The 22,206-nt window shown below is 39.5% G+C and overlaps 1 protein-coding gene across 2 annotated transcripts in view; it reads right to left on the bottom strand.

The window, feature by feature from the left end:
* The window catches only part of LOC100693228 (interleukin-1 receptor accessory protein-like 1), a 319,171-nt gene that overhangs the window by 167,247 nt on the left and 129,718 nt on the right, over window positions 1–22,206 (bottom strand). For both annotated transcript variants that reach the window (XM_005450017.4, XM_013268902.3), the window contains exons 4-5: window positions 8,741–8,927; window positions 3,800–3,953 (exon numbers count right to left, since the gene is read on the bottom strand). In XM_005450017.4, coding sequence (XP_005450074.1) covers window positions 3,800–3,953; window positions 8,741–8,927 — 341 coding nt within the window. The remainder of the gene's footprint in view (window positions 1–3,799; window positions 3,954–8,740; window positions 8,928–22,206) is intronic.

Below are 22,206 nucleotides of genomic sequence, written 5' to 3'. Positions count from 1 at the left end.
TACTGCGTCATCTGTATTGATTACCAAAAAGATATCCAGGCTCTCATTAGAGTATGCCATTTAGAGTGAGTTAGATTGAATGATTGGAAATAAAAGGCCCTGCTAGATTTCTCATGTTTGACAGAAATTGGGGACAAAACGTACTTGTGTTGGTTGAACAGCCAAGGAGTCCAGGAAGATATGTGCAAGACAACACTAAAATTCTACAAGTACAGAATTGCAAAGCACACAGCAGCAACAACAGCGTGATTCTGGACCCCCAACTGACTTTATAGCTAAAAAAAAAAAAAAAAAAGTCAAGCAGCTTTGGCAGTAGAAAGAGTCCTTCGTACATTGTAGTGTTACTTGATTTCCTAACCAAACATCACATTTAAAAAAACAGCTATTCCCACTGCTCCCTCTCTGGCGTGTATCCACGATGCTGCAGTTCTTAAACTTGACTGGAAACACAAGGAGGAACCCAATGGATATAAATGTTTCACATTTTTCTCAAGCCTTCAGGTTATGTATACAACTCCACACAAACTCCCAACAAAAACAGTAACTCTGAAAGTGACTCAGTGATCCAAAAGTCCATAGTTACTTGGTGATTTTTCCAACTTCCTGTGTTGTGATAATTTGACAGCCATGTGGCAAAATGGAAGGGCTTGTAAATGAGCTACTTGCTTAGCCAAATAGTGTCTATCAAGAAATATCTTATATTTTCTGTATCTAACTAAACACTCATTAACCATATACTCATGCTAGTTAAATCATGCTAGTTAGGTGAAAGGCGCCATGATTAAATTGTCAATACAACAGTCATATTGCAAAAAATCTCTGTTGCTTTTAAAGGTGCTATAGAAATAAATTTTGAATTGAATTGAAAACAGTGTTTGGAGACCGACGAGCAACCACAATTACTGTGACTGTGACCAATGGACTTGGTTGCTTCAAATACGGCGACCAAGTCTGCAACCACTCGCAGTCAAGTCTGCTATCAGTTTGCAACTGCATCAGGTAAAATTAGTAAACTGCAGAATGACATAGACACTCATCAAAGTTGCTTTTATAAAAAAATATATCCAGAATACAAACAGCTGGCAGCCAGATAAGCTGAGTCTCATCTAGTTGTGTTCATTCAGACTGATGGCAGCATGTTGGTAATTTATCTGGATTTATAAATGAGACAGCAATTATTTGCAAACCTTCAACAATCTGTCTAAGTCAATGCAGTTAGAGTTAAACTGCAATAGTCTGTAGACAAGTCGCATTCCACCGGGAAATCTATGCTTTACGATCGAAAGGTAAACATTTAATACCCTCAACTTCGGGGCGACAATTTGGTCATGGCAACTGGTTGTAACTGATGACTAAAACTGAAAAAATTCAATGCAATCACCAGGCAACCACTCATTCTTGGTTAGCGGTTGCCTGGTGGAGGTGGTCATCCTGTTTTTACCCTAGTGCCACATGGTTAAAAAATGATGTATGAACTGAATTGTGGCCCAAAAATCAAGGCACAGTTAGTTACAAACTCTTCTGTCTTAATTTGGAAGAACAGTTTGTTTGCGATGCTGTTTTGTTACTTGTAGAATTTCATCCTTTATTTTTCCCATTGGCTTTTTAGATAGAAATATAATGTGGATAAATGGCTGACAATTTCCTAAACAATTGAACCCTAGAATGCTTGTTAACATGATTAATTGAGAAAATTAGACAAACTTGGGTGTTTTGCCCAAACAAACAAACCGAAAAAAAAGATTTAATATGAAGCCAGTGGATGCTTATTTTTAAGCGTTCTTTAGGAATTTTGCAAAGCTTATTTACTGTGATTCCGCCAGAATATGAAAGCTTGTGCAATTGCAGATCTAAACACCAAGCGCAGGAGCTCTTTCCAAGAACAAAACCCTTTTCCTTAGGACACGATGTGTTTCATGTGTGCAGAAGCACAGACAGCAGACAGAAGCAGGAGACACATCAAAACTACAGGCTAGTTAGCATGATCGGTATAGCCACCAAAAGAAAACCGCTCCGTGCAAAAACTCCAAACTTCTTCAATCAAAACTGGAAAATATATAAATAAATCCAAAACTCTGAGGAAAGCAATTCTGTCTAAAAGGAAAGCAACTGAGCCAAAAGCAGAGTGAACACTGGCGTTGCTTTCCAAAAGATAAAAAGAACTCCAAGTTTCGAGAAATAACAATGGGAACTTGTATTACACTTTTTTGCCTCGAGGCACACAATTGCATCTAAAAACTTACAGCAAAGGTCAGAATGGGTAAAAATTGTTCAGTTTACATCCTAACAGCTCCAGCCAGAGACCTACTGCTGCTGTGGAATTAGACAAAAGTCATTCTAATCACTTCAACAAAAAGGAGACGCATATTCATCCATCTATTAATTTTTCCAGACCATTTAAGGGCTCTCGCACCCTGGATGAGAGAACCAAAAAAAAAAGCAAAAGAAAAAAAAAGTATCCACACCTCTAGCAGACTGCTTGAAGGGTAAATTTCTTTCGAAAAAGTCATAAATGCCTCCTTTACTGCCACGGTCCAATCATCAATCATCTTTTGCTACCTGTTTTGAAATGCTGAATGTCTCTACAGTAGATAGAGAGATTAAAACTGTTGAGATGACATTTTGAGGCTGGTGAGAAAATGATGTATGACTTTGCTCGGCCTTCGCTGGAGTCTCTTAAAAAAAAGAAAAGAAAAGGCACTACAATGTGCAATCCAGTAGCAGTTAAAAGCCATCGCTCCGTCTGACCGTCACACAACAATGGAGGCGATGATGACGACGGCTGTGCTGAAACCTAACAGTTTCTCCGCCTGTCCCAAACCTCTTCCCTCTGCTCTTCTTCTTTTTCTTTTTCTTTTCCTGTGTGTTTTTTTTATTCTTCCCAGCCGTGCGTCATCTGGCATTTGTTTGTATCCTTGCAGACATGAGCTAGCACAGGAAAGGTGCGCTGAGCCAAATGAGTCACAGACAGGAGAAGCTGTGGTCCTATGAAGGCAGTCAAAAGAACACGAGCTCCACTTTTACGTTAGCATTTTCCACTGGTTCAGATCACCCATGCAGGACCGTTTTATATCCAGCAAGCAACCTTATTTCCCTGAAGATTGATTATGTTTAAAGCTTGGTAGGGAGGAAACTTTAGTAGGAGTTCTAGCATAAGATTCAAATAAATAAAGCAGGCAACAATAAAAAAATTATGACTCTGTTTACTGATCACACACTTTACTCAGGAAAACTCCGTAGCCTGATTCCCTTCACATACTATATGCCTTTAAAAAAAAAGAGAGAGAGAGATAATTAAGCTGTAAATTGTGGGATGGTGCATGGCTTGTCAACCTTGGCTGTGACACTGACAAGAAATCTGTCACCTGCTTTAGGTTCAGACTTAAATATTTCAGCAGCCTTAAGAAAAAAAAAGTGCTGAAGTGGCTCTGGGTGAATTCCACTGCTAAGCAATTAAAGCAGCCTGGAAGTCACAGCGATGCTATTGACTGCGACACTTTGGCAAAAGGTGCAGTGATCAGCTTTAAAAAGCTTAATTTTGTTTTTTTCTAAGCGACCCGAAGCAACTGTGGAAAATAATCACCAGACAGTGCGCTCAGAAGCATTAGCAACAAAAAGGATGTTCTGTGGAAGTACATTTGTTTAGAAATTCATTGAATGACATCGGATTTTCCATTGATCCTTCTGCGTGCGGTTCGTGGCACTTATTTTTGCTGGAGTTTCTACTTCACTTCAGTGAAAATCTCCACAAAAGCAGCAGCAGGGGGAAAAAATGAGGAAAGGCAGGATACTTCCTTACCTGTGACCGATAGCTCAGTAGTCCTTCGCACCACAAAGTTCCCAAACGGCACTTCACACGTGTAATTCCCAATGTCATCTTCCCGTACTTCCTTGATGGAGAGAATGTCCTTCTTCCTTTCAATGGTTTGTCTCCACTGCTTTGGCTTGCACTCCTGGTTTTTTTTGTTCAAAGACAAAACAAGAGCATGGAGATACAACTTGTAAATGTAAAACACGAACACTGGTTTCTTTAGTGTAAGAGTGTGGGGCTACAATAATTTTCACATTTCCAGTATCGACTGGTATGATGACAAACTTGCATTCAAATGTTATATAATCTGGACCCAGGACATCATGAGCCGAACCAATGAAAGACCCCAGTCAGTGTTAAGAACTTTAACTACACATTTAATCCTTCAGATATTTAATATAAGAAAAAGAAGTGCAAAAAGAAGTTTTTTGAAACGATAAAGAAATGCTGCTGTAGTAACTGAAAGAAGTCTGTCAGCACGACTCTTTGGCCTTTCAAATCCAAACAAATCCTGAAAACACAGTTAGAAACCAATCACATATAAGAAATGTACAAAATGACATATTTGCAAAGGTCTGGTATTATATCACTGTGCAGACTGTAATTATATTGACAGAATAGCTTATTTTACTTTTTATTCATTATTTTTTTGTTTATTGTGAACTCATTGTGAAAAAAAACATACAATTCTATAGTAGACAGTAAAAAAAACAGGAACTTTCTGTTATTCAATTATTTATAAATGTGGGGAAGTCTTTATTGGGAGAAAAAAACCGCAAAACTTATGAAAATACAGTTAAAAATTCTAAATTTATGCCTATACATTTGTGCTGATTTTCTCATTTCTATTGCTCCAAACAACTGAGAACATATAAGCTTCAACCTAAAATGATTTATTAACTTTTTCTGCATCCTTAGCTAAGTATTAATTATTTTTATTGAAAGTACTGTGCAAAAGTCTTGAGCCTCCCCTCATTTCCTTATATTTCGTTTATATTTCAGAGCCAGACTTTCTTCAGTGATTGCTGTCTAGGCTTTCTGAACGTCTTTGGCTGTTTTTCTCTCATATTCAGGCCAGTGTTTGTACCTGACTATTTTCAGAAGAATGTCTTTTTCGTCTGTTTGTTAAGCCACTTAACATTGACCTATGAATAAACTAAACATAAAGAGGCACCTAACGCAAATGATGAACCAGTGTTGTTCCATATATAACAGCAAAGAACCAATTTTTTATTGTTTGGGCACTTTGTTAGTAGCAGCCCGCATCAAAAAAAATATAACTTGTTCAATTTCTTTAGTTGAATCTATGAAAAAGGACAAAGATAAAATAGTTTGACAGGCTAAATAGTATTTTTGCACCAACAATGTAAGTTCCAAAGAGCTATTAGCTGACAACAGTGTGTCCTTAATAAATTTAAAGAATTTAGACAAGTGGAGGACAAAAGATGACATATCAGGCCTAAAAATCTATTTGCAGCAGATGAATAGTATCGGAAAGTCATGTCCTTAAGAAAGAAGAAAAAATCCAGCAAAAACCTGACACAGGATCTAAGAGATGAATCTGATACTTCAGATAATCCATCTATTGGTCACTCACGCCTCATCAGAAATGGCCTGAGTGGAAGGGTGGTTGTGAAGAAGCCATTCTTAAGGAAAGGAAAAGGCTGAGGTTTGCCAAATTACACAACAACTGGAGTAAAAATCAGAGGCAAAAGGACCTGCAGATTGAAGGATCCAAATTTGAAAATTTTTGATTTAAATGTGCACATGTGTGGACATAAACAGACAGATACAATAGTGAGTGCTTACAGCCAAGTGGAGGCTCTGTCATAGTTTGGGGCTGCATCTTGTCAAAACTAATGGAATTATAAATGGAGAAAAGCACCATCAGGTTTTGATCCACCATGCAATACATCTGGAAAACGCCTGATTGCCAATGGCTTTATTATTTAGCATAACAATGATCCCAAACAAACTGTCAATGCATAAAAACCAGATGGAAAAAACACGCAGTGTATGTTTTCAGCTTTTATATTTCTCATTTTCTTAGCAAAATAAAAAGGAAGCATCAAGATTTTTGCACAGTACTATATATTGCTTGGATTTATTGATGTCCTTTGCCTACTAGATTTGTGGTGTTAAATTTAATACTTGACATCACAGTTTTATGACCAAATGCTCTCAGTGCTTTTTCTATATTAATTGTTATATCTGAATTTACCATACTTTCACTTTGAAGCTGAGACTGAATCCGACAGGCATCGAAGTATAAAAGATTTTAAAAACAAAACAACTAAATCTGTAGAGAACCTCTATAACTAAACACCGTATCATAAAATACTCCAGCAGCTTTATAGCAGAGAGACCTCATATCATATCACACAGCACACAAACTTTGTTTGATGCCAGATTTCAGACATTAGTTTAGTGAGCTCTGTTGTCCCGACACAAATACTCTTTTAAACTGTGATGTATGAGACCGGGTGCCTGCGCATTTATCATTCTGAGGCAGGACTGCAGCACCAAATTAAGCTGCACCACCTATTTGTAAAATCATTACTGGGTTTATCTGTAAGTTCCTTCCTAAACTCTTAGTGATTTTAGGATTTACTTCATTGGGTTGCATCATCAGTATTTGCTCGGTCGCTTGGTAACATCTCTGGAGCCAATCAGAGGCAATCAGTGTGAACAGGAAATTATTTCAGCATCAGAAGTTGTAAGAGCCCCAAAAAAACACACCGAGGCCAAATTATATATTCAATTCATCTGTCAATTGGAAAAAATAAGCACCAGTTTAATAATATATATTAATACACATATAAAAAAAGATTTTTTATGTCAGAGTATAGTCAGAGTGAATAAGAAACATTACATTATTTTGGCCTAATGGTCTGCAGTTTCAGGCCTTTCATTGTAAACTCACCTTAAATTAGAAAACTATTATTAACTTAATGGGTTCATTAAAGGGGACTGATTCTGTTCATTTTCATCTACATATTTTTATCTTGGACTTTACTAGGGTAGCTTTGCATGATTCCAAGTTCAAAATAATTCCTATTTGTTATACACTGTAACAGTCTCTGAAATAAGCTTCTGTTTTTTTAGCTTCATTTCTTCTTTTATAAGTCATTTTTCCACTGATTTGCTTCCCCTCGAAATCAGACAATTTGAACAGATGGTGGGTCCCACCCACCCACCTCTACCCAGCGTATGAGGGTTCAGTCACACAGGGCTACAGACTGGCTGACAAAACCTCCTTGCAGTTGCTTTGATTACTAGCAGACTGTCACAGTCGCCTGTAGTTTACATGGAAAATTTGTCTGAAAAACATTTCCTAACTAACCATGAAACAGTAGTTGAACCTTTAAAAGTGGGATGCAAATTAGAAACAGAAACCAAAGTTCCCACGTGTGGGACTAATAAAGGTTATCTTATCTTATCTCATCTTATCTTAAATGTGCTGATTTATATGATAAGAAATAATTTGTACACTGAAAGTAAACAGTCTACATTTCCGGTTTGCATCATGCACTTCAGAGTTTGCTAGTTGGCAAGTGTTTGCAGCCAAGTTATTATATTATTCTATAGAAACTATAACTGTTGGCAACCAAAGTAACCACAAGGAGGTTTCCTGGGCAATATACACTTTTCCGTGGTTACCGGTGGTTATCAGTGGGTCCAGTACTGTAGGCCTGTGTGTCAGAGAAACCAAGCATTTTATAATATATATTTTGCACAATACAGTTTCATTAAGGTTAATTAATGTGACTCTGCTACGCAATGTTGGTTCTGGAGTTGAGTTTTAAGCTGTTTTCTCTATACTTTGACCTGCCTCAGTCTTGTGGCATTTCTTGACTCCTTTGCTCAATTATGGACATCACTGTTGGCACTACTGTGTCATAACATGAGGCTAGGAATCCTTTTTCACTACACACACTTTAAGGAAACCTCCGTCCTCATAGCGACACATGTCAAGAGTTCTAAACATAAGCAAAAAGTGAGGATGACAACATCAGCGCGGATAACAAATTTGTACAGAATGCGATAAATGTGAAAATCATTCTGGGTACTGGTTGTTTCCTTTCACATCAAAATCTGGCTCTGTGTGCCCATATCAAACAAGCAGCAGGGAGCAGATTCCAACAGAGAATGACAGACCTGGCTACTCTATAACTGCACCGACAAAATACTGTGTATCGTATGATTGGTTTCTAACTGTGTTTTCAGTATTTGTTTGGATTTGAAAGGACATTTTTCCTATGTGCACATGTGTTAAAAATGGAGTTCAGCTTGTATTGAAGACAAGGACTAGCTTTTAGTTTCAGTCACTGATAATTTACCTGATCAGTTAAAATCTGTGAATAGCTGGTAAACACTACACTGGAGCCAGGTGCACACAGAAAACAACCTAAAGTACAACATGAGTCTTATTTTCTATCTCCATAACCCATGTAGCCACGTAGGCGGCAATCATGAAGTAAGCATGGACTTTTAGAAACAGCCTTTCAAATTTTGGGCCACCTGAGGCAAAAGAAACTAGGGCACTGTGGGAAGCGTCTTGCAGGATTGAATCAGCCCACCAACAAAGTGAGAGCCAGTAACTGGAGGGTGTGGATCCCACTGGCATTATCTGCTATTTTAATTTGATTCCGTGGGAAAGTGAAGTGGCCACCTAATCAAGCACACTTTCACATTTGATAAATTGGCCCCCGAGCTGCGCCTACGAGCTCTGGCAAAGAGGCCTGTTGGACACAGAAGGCCTGCCAGGTCGGTTCCACTGTGGGCCTCCCAACTCTCCACACAGCAAGCAATATTTTTCTCTTTTTGTTTGACCGCTTCAAAATTTGGTATTTAAAGCTAAGTTTAACCTAAACACGACCCTAACCCTTTGTTGATAGAGTGATAGCTGATGAAAAACTCGAACCATACCTTGTACCACACGATCTCAGGCTCCATTCCTTGCTGTACATAATCCTCAATGCCTGGGCAGATGATGTCTTTGCTTTTGCTCAGCTCCGCCTTCTCGAAGAACCTCATTTTGGAGTTGTAGCAGAGGTCTGTGTCATTCTCCGCCACCGTGAGGGACATGGACACCTTCATGCAGTACGTGGAGTTCCTGCAAAAGATAAAACGTTAACAAATCGGTCAGTGTAACAAATGGGCCTGCGTCACTTTTTGAGCTCTTGCCAGCTGCCGAGCCGAGAAGCTGTCAGCAGTCCATCTCCGGGCCGCTCAATCAAAAACTCTGCGAGGCTAATTCCTGGGATTGAATGTGAATCATTAAATGCAGCAGAAGGAGATACAGAGAAACCTTAATTTCTTTTAAAGGAAAACCTGCCTTTAATGCTGAATAACTACTGATCCCATCAATGAACAGCAATGATGATATATATATATATATATATATTTGTATATATACAGTACATGTGTCCTAATGAAAAACAAATGTGTGTTAATGAAGAGCTAGAGCGCTTACAGTCAACAGCACTCGAAGACTGCCTTTTGTTTTCATGCGTTTCGCAGATACAGTGCGAGCTAACAGAAAATGACTTGCTACAACTGATGTACTGTAAGTGCTCAGGTCATACACATAAAGAAGAGAATTTATAACACGAGGGAGAGACGGCGTAAAATGCGAGATTACTCGTGATGTTTGGAGACTCCATGCTCGCCTGGCCTCGCAGATACGGCCGAGTATTTATCCACGCTGGAATAAACATTTCATTTTACTGCTCGGCACTGCGGCGCGCACCTTCAGTGATTTGTGTCTCTAAATGTGAGTCGAGCGCTCGTATGCAGGCACGCACTGCATATGCAGAAGCTGGAGGTATCCTGGATGTGATCTAGGCCTGCCTGAGTGGGTGCCGCTTCACGCACAGCCCCGTGAGAAGAAGCGATCCAGCTGCTAAGCACAAGCAGCGATCCTCTTTGTGTCATTAATGTGACAGCGATTTTGAGATCGGATCTGCTGCTCGAGTAATTCGTAACCCAACTTGGGGAATCGATGAAGCCATTGATTCGCTGGGAAAGTTGTGCTATTTAAAGGAGGGGGAACAGAAGCAAAGGTCCTTGATGATCAATTTATTCAATAGGGGCACCTTTTCGTTGCCCAAACCGCCTAATAAGACTGTCACAATTGACAAGTACTCTTCAGCCCTACTGCAGCAAATCCCCCTCCTGGTTAAAAGACCAACAAATTGGCAGTGTTTAGGAAAATCTCACAGCTAATTTTCCAACTAAAGCTGGTTACACAAATTGAGCTGAACCAACAAACAATTACAAACATGTTAAATCCTTACATAATTGCGAGGCATTAGCTGCCTCGTGGATTAGCGCGAAAACACACTGGTCTTCACCACAGTGTCTGCAAACAATCCCACGCCCCCCCTTCCCACCACCACCGCCACCCCCCACACTCGAACTGGACGGCTCCACGCGCTCCTCTTACAGTAAAGTGTGCCATTTTTCCTGAAGCCTGGATGCAAATGTGACATGATGTGGAGATTATCCCAGACAACTTCTACCAGATGGACACCTGTGCAAATGAGATCCCACGGGTGCGCTCTCTTCCCTGTTAAATATTCTGGGCAGCGCTGATAAACTCGCAGGCTGGTAGCGAGAGAGAGGGAGAGATAGAGAGCGAGAGAGAACTGTGTCATCTGCTCTGCATGAGTGATCGATGGTGCGGGCCAACACTCTGTCCTACGATGTCTTTCCAGCATTTCACATCCATCACTGACGCCTTTTGAGCCTGGAGAAGCTGGACGATCTCTTGACTATCCACTCAGCATGTGTGCAGTCATATTTAAGAGCCGGGAAAATTATCCTCCCGCACCACACTGGAGGACTCGACTGTACGCCACGCAATGTAAACTCCTTGTGGATACAGTGATAACAAGCTAGGTGATACCATGGCATTAATGGGCACGAGTGCCTGTCAAATGTGTCAGACTGAAGAGGATATGCAATGTCGTGGCAATGATAGATAGCATCCTGCATATATCAACCCGGAGAAGAGTCAGGCTGACAGCTATGGTATACAGCTGGAGGGCAGGCATAGGACTTGAGATGCAATATGCAGCAAATTCAGTGAAATTATGTGCAATGGTCAGTTTGGAGTTAAGCAGCCTGGAGAAAAGATTATGGCCGTCATACTGTGGCAAATACTCAGGGGATATGGTAGTGGCTGAAATAAGGGGATAATTAAAAGCTGACTACATATAAACTTTGATACATATATTTTTAATTTCTTTTATTGACTGAGAATAACCCGCCTGAAGATTAAACCACACTGAACCTGCCCCCTTTTTTTTGCTCAGCAACTCTTCCATCTGATATTAAATAATAGGGCTCAGAATTGATTTGAAAATTCTCCGGAGAATCCGGGGCACCTGTGGGGAAATTAATGAACTAACTTAATGAATCTCTTAATTAAAATAACTCCTCTCCAATATAAATCGCATGATGAAATAACTGACGATTTATTACAGCTGACTTTTGAGTAACAATAAGGTTGTTGGGGAATCGTCTGGTGTAAAGCAGACACCGCGAGGCAAAAAAAGAAAAAAAGTCCAAAGGTTGATTAAAGGTTACCTTGAGACAACATCATTACTGGCAGTGAAATGAACCCACCGCAGGTATTAACCCTAAGAGATTTAATGCAGGCAGCTGATATGCTGTACAGTAACATTAGGGTCTTACCTCAGGCTGCTATTAGCATTTAAATGGAGATGTCTGAGGTTTACCTTGGTACAGATGTTTTACATTACAATTTATGCTGCAATAAAATGACACGCTGCACAAAAATAGTGGGGTTTCTTTTCATATTTTTGCCTCTTAACAACTCTGTGAAACTACTACTTACATTTAGAAAAGTTGTCATTGGAAGTTTTCCAACTATCTCATTAGCATCCAAAGGAAAATTAATCCAGGGTGATGGATGCGCGTCCTTCATCGATGCAGTTTGTATTTCTTTTTTCTTAATAGTTTTAAAAGGAATTCTTACAGCAACCAGGACAGAGTTTGTCTACGTGCATTGTACAGAGGGATTGTTACTACAACCAAGTAAATTCTAATAACGGGTAAAATGAGTCCTGATAAAGTGATAAAAAACCCTAAACAGGGGTCTGAATTGGAGAAAGGATGATCAAATCAACACAAAACCATCCTTTTAAAGAGTCCTAATGAGATTGGAGGTTGCGATCTTTCATACAGATGAAAACAGCCTTGAATAGTTTAGCTCTTGTGTGAAAATTAAGCATCTGAGCAAACACCGAAACACTGAAGGTCATTTTTGACACGTCTTTTTAGGAGCCCATTGTCATATGCCAGATTCAGGAACAAGCCTGGCTACATGCTTTGCTTGCCACTTTAAGCTTAAAGTTATGAGAAATCTAGGGTCCACGCTTTTTTTTGGTTTTTTTTTTACTTTTTTTTTAAAACTAGCTACGAAGCTAAGGTCTCAGTCACACAGCCATAGACCTTGTTGGCAACTCTGGCTAATTGGGAAAAATGGGAATTCCCACATAGTTTGCTGGTTGTCACTAGATAAAATTGATCCCAAAAAGGGTCCCATATCAAAAAACTTCTTATGTTTCTGTTGGTTGCTAGCAGCCAACCAAACACCATGTAGAAGTGCAACTTGACAAAGTGCAAAACAAACTGAAAACAAACCGAGAATGTCTGATTTCAAAGTAAAGGTTGCGCTTTACTGCTGCAACCGGCCGGCACCTAACAAAAGGTTCAACTTTTACTTCAAAGCCAAGTGGTTTCTTTTACCAGTTTGCATTGCACTTCATTGTTCCACTACCACTTGCAGGTGTCTTTCATGCAAACTACCGCCAACCACGGCAATCTGCTAGCAACCATAGCAATTGCAAGGAGAATGTTGTGACAGCGCTACAAACCTCTTTGCAACCTATGTTACCCAATTGCAGCAACCTCTTGTAACCACTTGCCAACTGGACAAGATATACACACTATTCCTTTGCAACCAGTGGTTACTAGTAGTCAAAATTTCACGGTTTTGTGGTTTTGGATTAATTTAAATCCCTAATTATTGTTATTCATGGTTTTGATTCTCATTATTATGTTTATGTTATATTCTTATGTTATACTATTTGTTCTTAGGCTTTAGGTTCCCGTTTCTTTGCCTTCCCCATGTTCTACGTTTCTCATCTTGTCTCCTTGTTCCCTCTGTCTCCCCAGTCAGTCGTGTTTCTGTCTCTGTGTCAAGTCTCCTTCCCATTATAAAGGAAACCAGTTCTTTCTTTCCAGTGGCCAACAGGGGTAACTCCTGTGGTTGTAAAAAAGAAGTGGGAAAGAAGTCTCTAGAAAATAAAAAATCCCTAGGCTCCACTGACCCATGTCCCCAATCAAACTTTTCTGATGAGTTAATGGGCTCATTTGCTAATTTCACAATTTATTTAATGAAGCATGATGTCACGTTTGCAAGCAGTTTGCAAGCTACTTTAGGACTCAGTGTGCCAGGAACATTTGATTTTTAAAAAGCTAAGACGGTGACAAGTTTATGATTGGTGGCTCATGTTTGGTCACCACAGAGGAGAATCCAGGCTGTGGTTGCATTGGTAACCATCTAATGCATTTACCATGCTTTAATGTAATCAGGTAATAGTGTTCTTTGCCTGAAAGTCATGACACTTTCCCATTCTGTATCCCTAATCATTATTCACCTATCATTGCTACGAGTCACTGAATTTCAGAGACAACCCACAGTCTCACCATAATGTTTAACCTCTCACCATTAAACATTACAAATTCATGATGGCAGATATATAGAGCAGAAAAAGAAAAAAGCCAACTTCTTTTCATAGAGTGTCTTCTCTCTCTGAGCAGTCTATATGCTTATAAGCAGTTATAACAGGGGCGAGGAAGACTAGAAGTGACATAGGTAGCAATGGCTTTAGAAAAAGGCCGATAAACATCAAATAGCTATTCAGAGCAACAGGTACAAACCTGTGAACAGTAAAGGTCAGAAGGTGAACTTGCTACCAAGCAGCGCTCAGATGTTGGTATTGTAAGTCTGGATATAGGTGTAAACTGTAGCAGGGGCACAAAAGTTTCCATGACACACTGTCATCTGTGTCAGCCCCCAGGTGTATTGCACTACCTACCCTGTTCACACCAAGCCAAGATTAACCCAGGCAAAGATGGAGTCGGCCCAGTTACCCTAAATCAGGTTTTTATGGTCTCTGTATTATTTATGGGCAGAGCGAAGGTCACAGTGAGCGGTGGGAAGACTGGGGCTCCTACCTGTAGCGTCTGCTCATAACTCACCTGTCAAATCCAGCACCAAGCCTAGGATGATTAAGCACTGCGGCTACCCAAATCTGACTGTGGGCCAACTTGCTCCTACTTAGCCTCTGTCTAAGAGTGTGGCACTTGTCTGCCGTGCTGGAACAACAGACTCCTTCCTCAATAACAGCCATCCACCTTTTCTCTCCCTCTGTCTCTCTCTCTCTTCCTCTTTCTCTCCTTCCTCTCTGCTTGTGGTTTGTCTCTGTCTCTGCATCCACCCGCCCAGCCGCCCTTTACTCGCCTGTCTTGTAGTACACAATTTCTCAGAGTGGAATGCACACCTCTGCGGATAATTTAGTTTAGCCACGCTGTGAAAAACACACGCCTGCATCCCTCTACACATTTGCATTCACACACACACACACACACACAAGCATGCACATCCAAAAACACAAAAAAGATAGAGCAGCAGTATCTCTGCACTGTGCAGTATGCAGTGCTTACAAGGCTAACTACAAGGGACGCCACTGAAGTTCAACACAGCTTTAGTCACATTATGTGGCTCATTATGCAGCAGAAATGTGATACCTTATTTTTAATGCCTATTTTCTTTTTATATTTGGCAGTAAAGCTGTACTAACTTTAAAAAAGAATCATGGCTACAGAAAATACATTAAATAATGTAGTGTAGATTTATTGAAAAAAAAAAAAGGTCAACTGATAAGGAAAGTTTCACGTGAATGTTTTCAGGCAACGTTCTTGGGACTAAGTGATTATTTTGAATTTTAAATTATATTATTATGTTATATAATTTGGATTATACTGAAATTTGGAAACAGATTGCAAGTAGATTTGCAACGTCCACTGAGTTACGTCAGTTTTATTACCGTATTATCACAAATAGATTGCGTGTAATTGTCAACTTGAATCCATTCAATCACAAACTGATTGCAGACTGAAAGCAGACCAAGTCCCACATGATAGACAACACCTGGTTCCTGCTTTCAAGCTGCCATTTCAACTGCAACAAGATTGCAAGTTGATTGCACAAAGTCACTCTAATTTTGGTCGCGCTGTGGTCTCCCTAGTGTGGGTTTTTTTCCTTGCATTGACTGTAAACAGCAAAGAGTGCTGTTTACAGTGGAAAAATCCTGGCCATTGGAGGGACTTTTTGAAATTTATTTTTATTTATTTATTTACAAATATTTTGTGATATATTGTTTTTAATTTTCCATCATATGGTGACGCTCTTGGTATTGTGCCCTGTAAACCCAGAAAATTTAGAAATTAAAAGCAAACAAAAAGAAAAACGCAAGTCAACTTTTGCTTTAGTTTGTTCAAGTTAATGAAGTGTAAAGTGTATATTCAGAATTTAAATATTTTCATTAAATGGTATGTGTACTGACTCACTGTGGTTAAATAAAAAAAGCTTTGCTTTCTGGATATCTTTTTGAAATATCAGTTAATTACACAAAAGCCATGCACCACTGCAGTTCCATTACTTTAGGCAAATGTAGCTATACCTTCTGAAATATCGCTATTACTGATAGCTAAATTGTAAAATGACTCATTATTATTGTTTTGCTTTCATTTAGAGTAATGTTCACTCAAATAAAAAATCCCACACACTAAACAGAGAATCACTCTGCAGAAATGAATAATATTTTTGCTAATGTTTATAACTGTTACCAGTTCAAGTTATCTAAAAATAAAATAATACTTTAATTAACTCGAAAAAGAAGAAAATGTCAGAGGAACTGAAGATATTTAAGCAAGAAGAATTAATCTATTCAATTTCTTTGTGTATCTGAGCTTCTAGTGTTGGCAATAGATCCTGATAATTTTGGGGAACTGGTTGCTGATTCCTTCCCCTACTTCATGCTCCATCCATTATAACTCATTCTCTAAATATGATAAAAACTTACATGCAAAAACAATCACCTTACCCCAGAAACCAACATTCACCAAAGACCTTATTTCTCGACAAGTCGGAGAATTCCTGCAAGCCTTTCCTTAAGTAAGCGTGTCTTAAACTGACAATAGCACTTCTTGTGTGCAAACGCATTACTCAGTCATTTTCTAGTCGATGCCTTTAGGGAGCTCATTTTCTATTCCACAGCACCCTCAACTCATCTTTATGCTAGCAACCTGATTTCATAACAAGCATAAACAATTTGTCTCCGTTGTATTCTTCTTCTAAATCCGTCATGACCTTATTCATTGGTCCCCAGACCCTCTGGATGTAATGTATGAGCAGCTATACTGCTATGCATATCAAATACAAACTAACCATCACATACCAGCAATGCTGTTGCCAGAATGGCCTGTTTTACTGAGGGCATGGGTTGTATTGGTGAGAAAATGCAAATTAGTGTTTCCATTAAGAGGTGTGTAGTGTGTAGCTGCTGAATGTCATTACGGTTTTGAACATACTAAGCAGTTTTGTTTGGGAGGTGTAAGCCAGAAATGTTTTCTGCAACTTGCAACAAAGCAAGGCACACGGTGAGAAAGCTTTCCAGATGCAACTGGATCTGGAATTTTTTCTGTGCAGTAACAGGGAGGACTAAGTAATTACTCATTACCTTAAGCTGGTAATTACATTGCTTTACTAATTATGCAACAGCAGAAGTAATCGACTACATTACGACTTACTTTCCATACGCCGATTTCTCTCATATAGCATCGTTTGTTCTTTTTCTGCTGTTTGCAAATTAATATATATATTAAAACAGAGGGGAGGGTAGATGTTTAAATGCAAAAAATTGGGCCATTTTAGCTTAGTGAAGGCGTCACGATATATAATGCACAATGCAGATTTTGTGGATCTAAATGAGACGTTATTGTGAAATTAAAATCCCAGAATGCTTGTATCAAGTGTTCATTTGGAATAGTAGGTGGTTACCAGGCAACTATTTTTCCTAGTTGCAGGAGGTTGGTGTCTTATTTTTAATCTAGTGTAAAACTTCAGGGGTCTAAGGTGTACCTGTGTGCAAAGTTTGGTTATTCAATGCCTGATGGTCTAGAAAATGTTCACGGACAAAGAAACAAACACACAGATTGTACTGTAGTCAGATCGATTCAGTCCTTCAACAAATTTGAAGTTCTTCTACAAATACCACTTTTTGTACAAAAAGCACTTTGTGGTTCAACATCCTACATCAATAAATTCGGTTTAGGAATGGATTACACATGGCTAGTCAGTCAGCCAGTTGGCTGGTAAATTTAGAAATAATCAAAAGAATATTCAGCCGGAAAGACAAACCAGAAATGTTGCTGTAAAGTTCTTTTGCTAGGATTAATGCAGTTGTGGCTAATGTCAATGCAGAGTTCATATTCCCTTTGGCGCTACACATGACCTACCAAATTAATACATTTGCTTTTGAAAAATAAATGAATCTTCGACAAAAGCCAGTTCAACTGCGATACTATCTTGTCAAATGTCTCACAATATGTGGAATAAGTAAAATTCAAATTAGCTCTTTCAGTTTTATGAAATTTTAATGCAGTTTCTGTCCCAGGTCCCAGCCACTTTCCTATTATTCCCTCGCCCTTAGGATTCAGCTGAGCTGTGCGAGTTCTCTTCTATATCACGGTTTGACTGACAGCTGTGGTATTGCAGATGTCTCGCTTGGAGCTCTGCTGTTCACAGTCCATTGGGGAGGGAGCGAAGGCAGGGAGTGGGGAAGAAAAGTTGGCGGTGGTGCCAAAGAGACTGTGCTTGGGGAATGGTATTTCTGACATTTGTCTGGCAGATAAAAACCACCATCAGATATGAGGAAGAGAAGGTCAGTGTCCCTGCTATCAGATGGCGATGGTTTGGCATGTTGTTTGATGACTTCCTCCTCTCAGTGTGGTCCAGAACAGCCAAGAGGCTGGGCACACGGGGAGACACGCAGGCACTGGGAGGATGCAACTACATAAAATCCCCCAAAATGTGATGCTTGGGTGCAATTCTGATGTAGAATAAAACTCAACTGCAGTTGAATGAATAAAACATCTAACAGTATGTTGAACACGTTTTGCAGTTCGCTATATACATCCTCCTGGATTGCCCTGAACAGTCCTGCGAAGTGTAACAACTGATTGTAGAGCTCTTGTACAACAAATTTACCACAGTGCTGGATTAATCCATCTGCACTGAACATGCAAAACAACAACCAAAAGGGAGACAGCCAGCTCCAGAATGCCCTTTGATTACCAGACTCTCACACAAGCCTTAACACTTCAGACCTCCATTAACCTCAGAATCAGAAAATAACACCAGATGTGACCCCAGCCTTCGTTCTGAATGTAAAACACAGGCTAGCTGTCAGAACAGTGAGGTCTGTACCTGCTGGAGGGGGTCTCAAAGAACCCGTACCTTCCAATAGTAACACAGATTTAAAGCAACAAAAAAATATCACCACCTATGTAATTGTAAGACATTCCCGTTTTATTTATACGCTTATGCAACTCCTAAATAATTTATATTTATGGGTTATGTCAGGTGCTTCACATGATTTTGACTCCATGTTTGTATTTGAGGCAATAATGTGGCATCCTGGAGGAGAATGCCCACTTATCACACTGCTTCTTCTCAACGTCTTTAAAAGTCTGTCACATAAAGCACCATTTGGAATTCCTTTGTAGCCAGAAGGAAAAAAAGGTCTCCTCTGCCCTCCTACTGTGCAACCTCCTCTAACAGACCTCCTTGACCTTCACTGAACCCATTTACCACCAGACCCAACACTGCAATCACTGCCACTGTTGCATCACCATTACAGTACCACACAAACTTCAACCCTCTCTTAAAAAAATGCACGCCCACCAAAGGTGATGTATGCATTTTTGAAGTTCTGGTAGCTCGACTGTTTTGCTCATATCTCTATAAATTCTAGCGCTTTCTCACGGTGGAATTTTCTCCTAAACTTAGCTCTGGAACTCTCTTTGAGAGTGTATGAATAAGAGATTCACATGCAGGGCGGTAAAGACAATTTTCTCTCACTATATTGCCAGACAAATGGTAGTAGGTTAGATTATGTAATAATTCTGCATAATAATTTCTGAAGCTATTTCAGCACAATTTCCATATAACAGTCAACCTCTCGTTTTGCTCTCTGTAGCCAGGAGCCATTTGAGCTCAGCTTAATCAAATGCAATCGAGTGTGGGACAAATGTCCAATCAGAATCCCTGTGAAGGGCAGGCAATGAAATTGACTTGAACTGAAATGTGTGCACATGGTGAATTAAATTGATATTCCAAAAAAACTCAACATACCCAATAAATATATGTAGAGCCAGTTTAGAATTTAGATATGCTGACCACTATTGCTAAGCGAAATAAAGAAAAAAAAACACTCATCAAGAAAAAAAACACGGCATCTGAAATCTCCATTTACCAGCCACTCCATCAGGTATTAATATTCAACTGTTAATGCACCTGATAACCCCCGAAATTTGGTCAGCCAATCACATGGCAGCAAATCAACTTGGACATGAAGACATGGTCAAGACAACCTGCTGAAGTTCAAACCGAGCATCAGAATGGAGAAGAAAGGTGATTTTAGTGACTTGGCATGGTTCTTGGTGCCAGATGGCCTTAGTCTGACTATTTCAGAAACTGATGATCTACTGGGATTTTCCCACACAAATCTAGGGTTTACAGAGAATGGTCTGAAAAAAACAAAAACATCCACTGAGCGGCAGTTCTCTGGGTAAAGATGCCTTGTTGATGTGAGAGGAGAATGACGAGACTAATTCGAGCTGATAGGAAGGCAACAGTAACCTGCTACAAGCAAGGTATGGAGAAGAGCATCTCTGAACACACAAAACATCAAACCTTGAAGCAGATGGGCCTCACCAACAGATGACCACACCAGGTGCCACTGCTGTCAGTCAAGAACAGGAAACAACGACTACAGTTCACACAGGCTAACCAAAACTGGACAAAAGAAGACTTCAGTTAATTTCTGCTGCTACATTCATACGGTAGGGTCAGAATTTGGCATAAACTACATGAAAGCATGAATCGATCCTGACTTGTATCAATTGTTCAGGCTGTTGGCAGTGATGTAATGCTGTGGGAGATGTGTTCTTGGCAGATTTTTTGAGTATTGTTGCTGCCTTTGTCCTTTTGGACCACATGACATTGAGTTCACTGTAACAACCACTAGACGTCAATCCAGAGAGAAACTTACGGATAATGGAACAAATCTGCAGCAGGCGTGTGATGCTATAATGTAAATTATGGACCAATTGTCAATTCAAGTCAATTTATACAGCGCCAAATTACAATAATAGTCACCTCAAGGTGCTTTATATTGTAAGGTAGACCCTACAATTATATATACAGAGAAAAATCCAACAATCATATGAGCAAGCACTTTGGCGACAGTGGGAAAGAAAAACTCCCTTTTAACAGGAAGAAACCTCCGGCAGAACCAGGCTCAGGGAAGGGCGGCCATCTGCTATTTGTTGGGCTGAGAGAAGGAAGACAGGATAAAAGATGCTGTGGAAGAGAGCATGTCCAGTCCATGCGCATTACAATTTACAGACCAGTGAATCTACAAAGATACAAACCCAATGCAGGTACACTATATTTAAAACATAAACAGCAGTTCTGGTTAAAAATTAGAAATATTAATGAATGGTCTAGATTGAATTGTTTTCTAGGCCAGTTCTTTTGTTAGTCTTGTCTTTGTCGCCCAGATTTAAATTCAACCATGCAGTTGTTTTGCTCCAATGGTGGTAAAAGAAAGTGTTAATGGAACTGCTTCACTTTTCTACAGCATGAAACAAACACAAGCATAACCCCAACAAATTACCAAAAACAAGTAATAGCACAAATGATTGCTTAACTACTGTTACAGTAGAGTAATGAACATGTTTCTCAGCATTCTCTCGAACAACTACATTTGCCAAATGACGCTAAGTGGAGGCATTTTGAGGGGAGTATCTGTGTCAGAGTGTAAAATGATTGAGGCTGACTATATTAGGAAAATTAAGTTACTAACATTTAAATACATGCAGCAGCAAACAGCCTGATATCTTGAAAAAGTCTAGTCTTACAGAAAGATCTCAAGCCATTGGAGCCATTGGAATCACTGAAGTCAGATAATGTATACATATGAATCAGATTCCTTTTTCTATAGTCTTCCTATGGGCTGATAAAACCATTCGCTGAAAAATACTAACAAACAATCTCTAAAGCAAGAATCTGAAAAAGGGATCATTGCAATGAAAAATTATACACTGAAAACTTTTAAACAGTTTTGGTATTTTGAATGCATTTTTTCCATACATGAAAGTCTATTACTAACCAGGCCCTGGCCCCAAAATGGTTTCAAGTGCACACTCCTCTTTGACACTGCCATTGTATCACCAGACATCCTCAGTGAATACCTGGCAAAGTTCACACAGCCACATCACAAGGCTGAATAAAGCACAGTGTGAAAGGTGGCCTGAGCCCAAACAGCAGCCCATACATCATCAGACAATGGCTGTTGGAAAATATCCTCTACTAAACCACATAGAGCCAACTAAAAGGCTGTCCAAGCACTGTCGACAGAGCGGTCTCTCTCTCTCTATACAGGTGTACAAAATAGTGAATATAGGGGAGCATCATCAATAACCCCTGGCTGGTGGATGAAGCAGCTTGGCCAATCCATATCACACAATTAACTAAAACTCCACCTGGGTGCTGAGAATAACTGCTGCCAGAGTTTTGGCGCCAACTCTCTTATAACCTCTCAAAGTTGTAGTTTGGAGGATGCTTTTTTTTTTTGTTTTTGTTTCCATCAGTCACCGCTGTGGTGTGACTGTACAGCATTTCTTGGATAATTTGTTGATAAAGTTTATCATGGATCTTGTCCTCATATATTTTTTACTGCGCTAGCAGCTGAAACTGTCTGATGGTTTGCCAAATAGCTCAACTAAAGGTGGGATTTTTATATAATTCAGTCTTAGAGAAGGAACATGATTTTGGCAATCTTTCATATAACACCATCTGCAGTTTAAATAAACCTGCAAACCACATTACTTTTCCATAGAGCATTTTGTGTTTTGTGCTGTTAGCTGTTAGTATTGTAATATTCGCCATCTTCCATTCAAAATACAGATGACAGTGGCAGTCTGTTAACAACCAAAACAATCACCAACCA

Source organism: Oreochromis niloticus, linkage group LG23 (genome assembly GCF_001858045.2).
Source record: "Oreochromis niloticus isolate F11D_XX linkage group LG23, O_niloticus_UMD_NMBU, whole genome shotgun sequence".
Lineage (NCBI taxonomy): Eukaryota > Metazoa > Chordata > Actinopteri > Cichliformes > Cichlidae > Oreochromis > Oreochromis niloticus.
The sequence above is the reverse complement of the archived record's forward strand: the minus strand, read 5'-3'. Positions and strand labels throughout refer to the sequence as shown.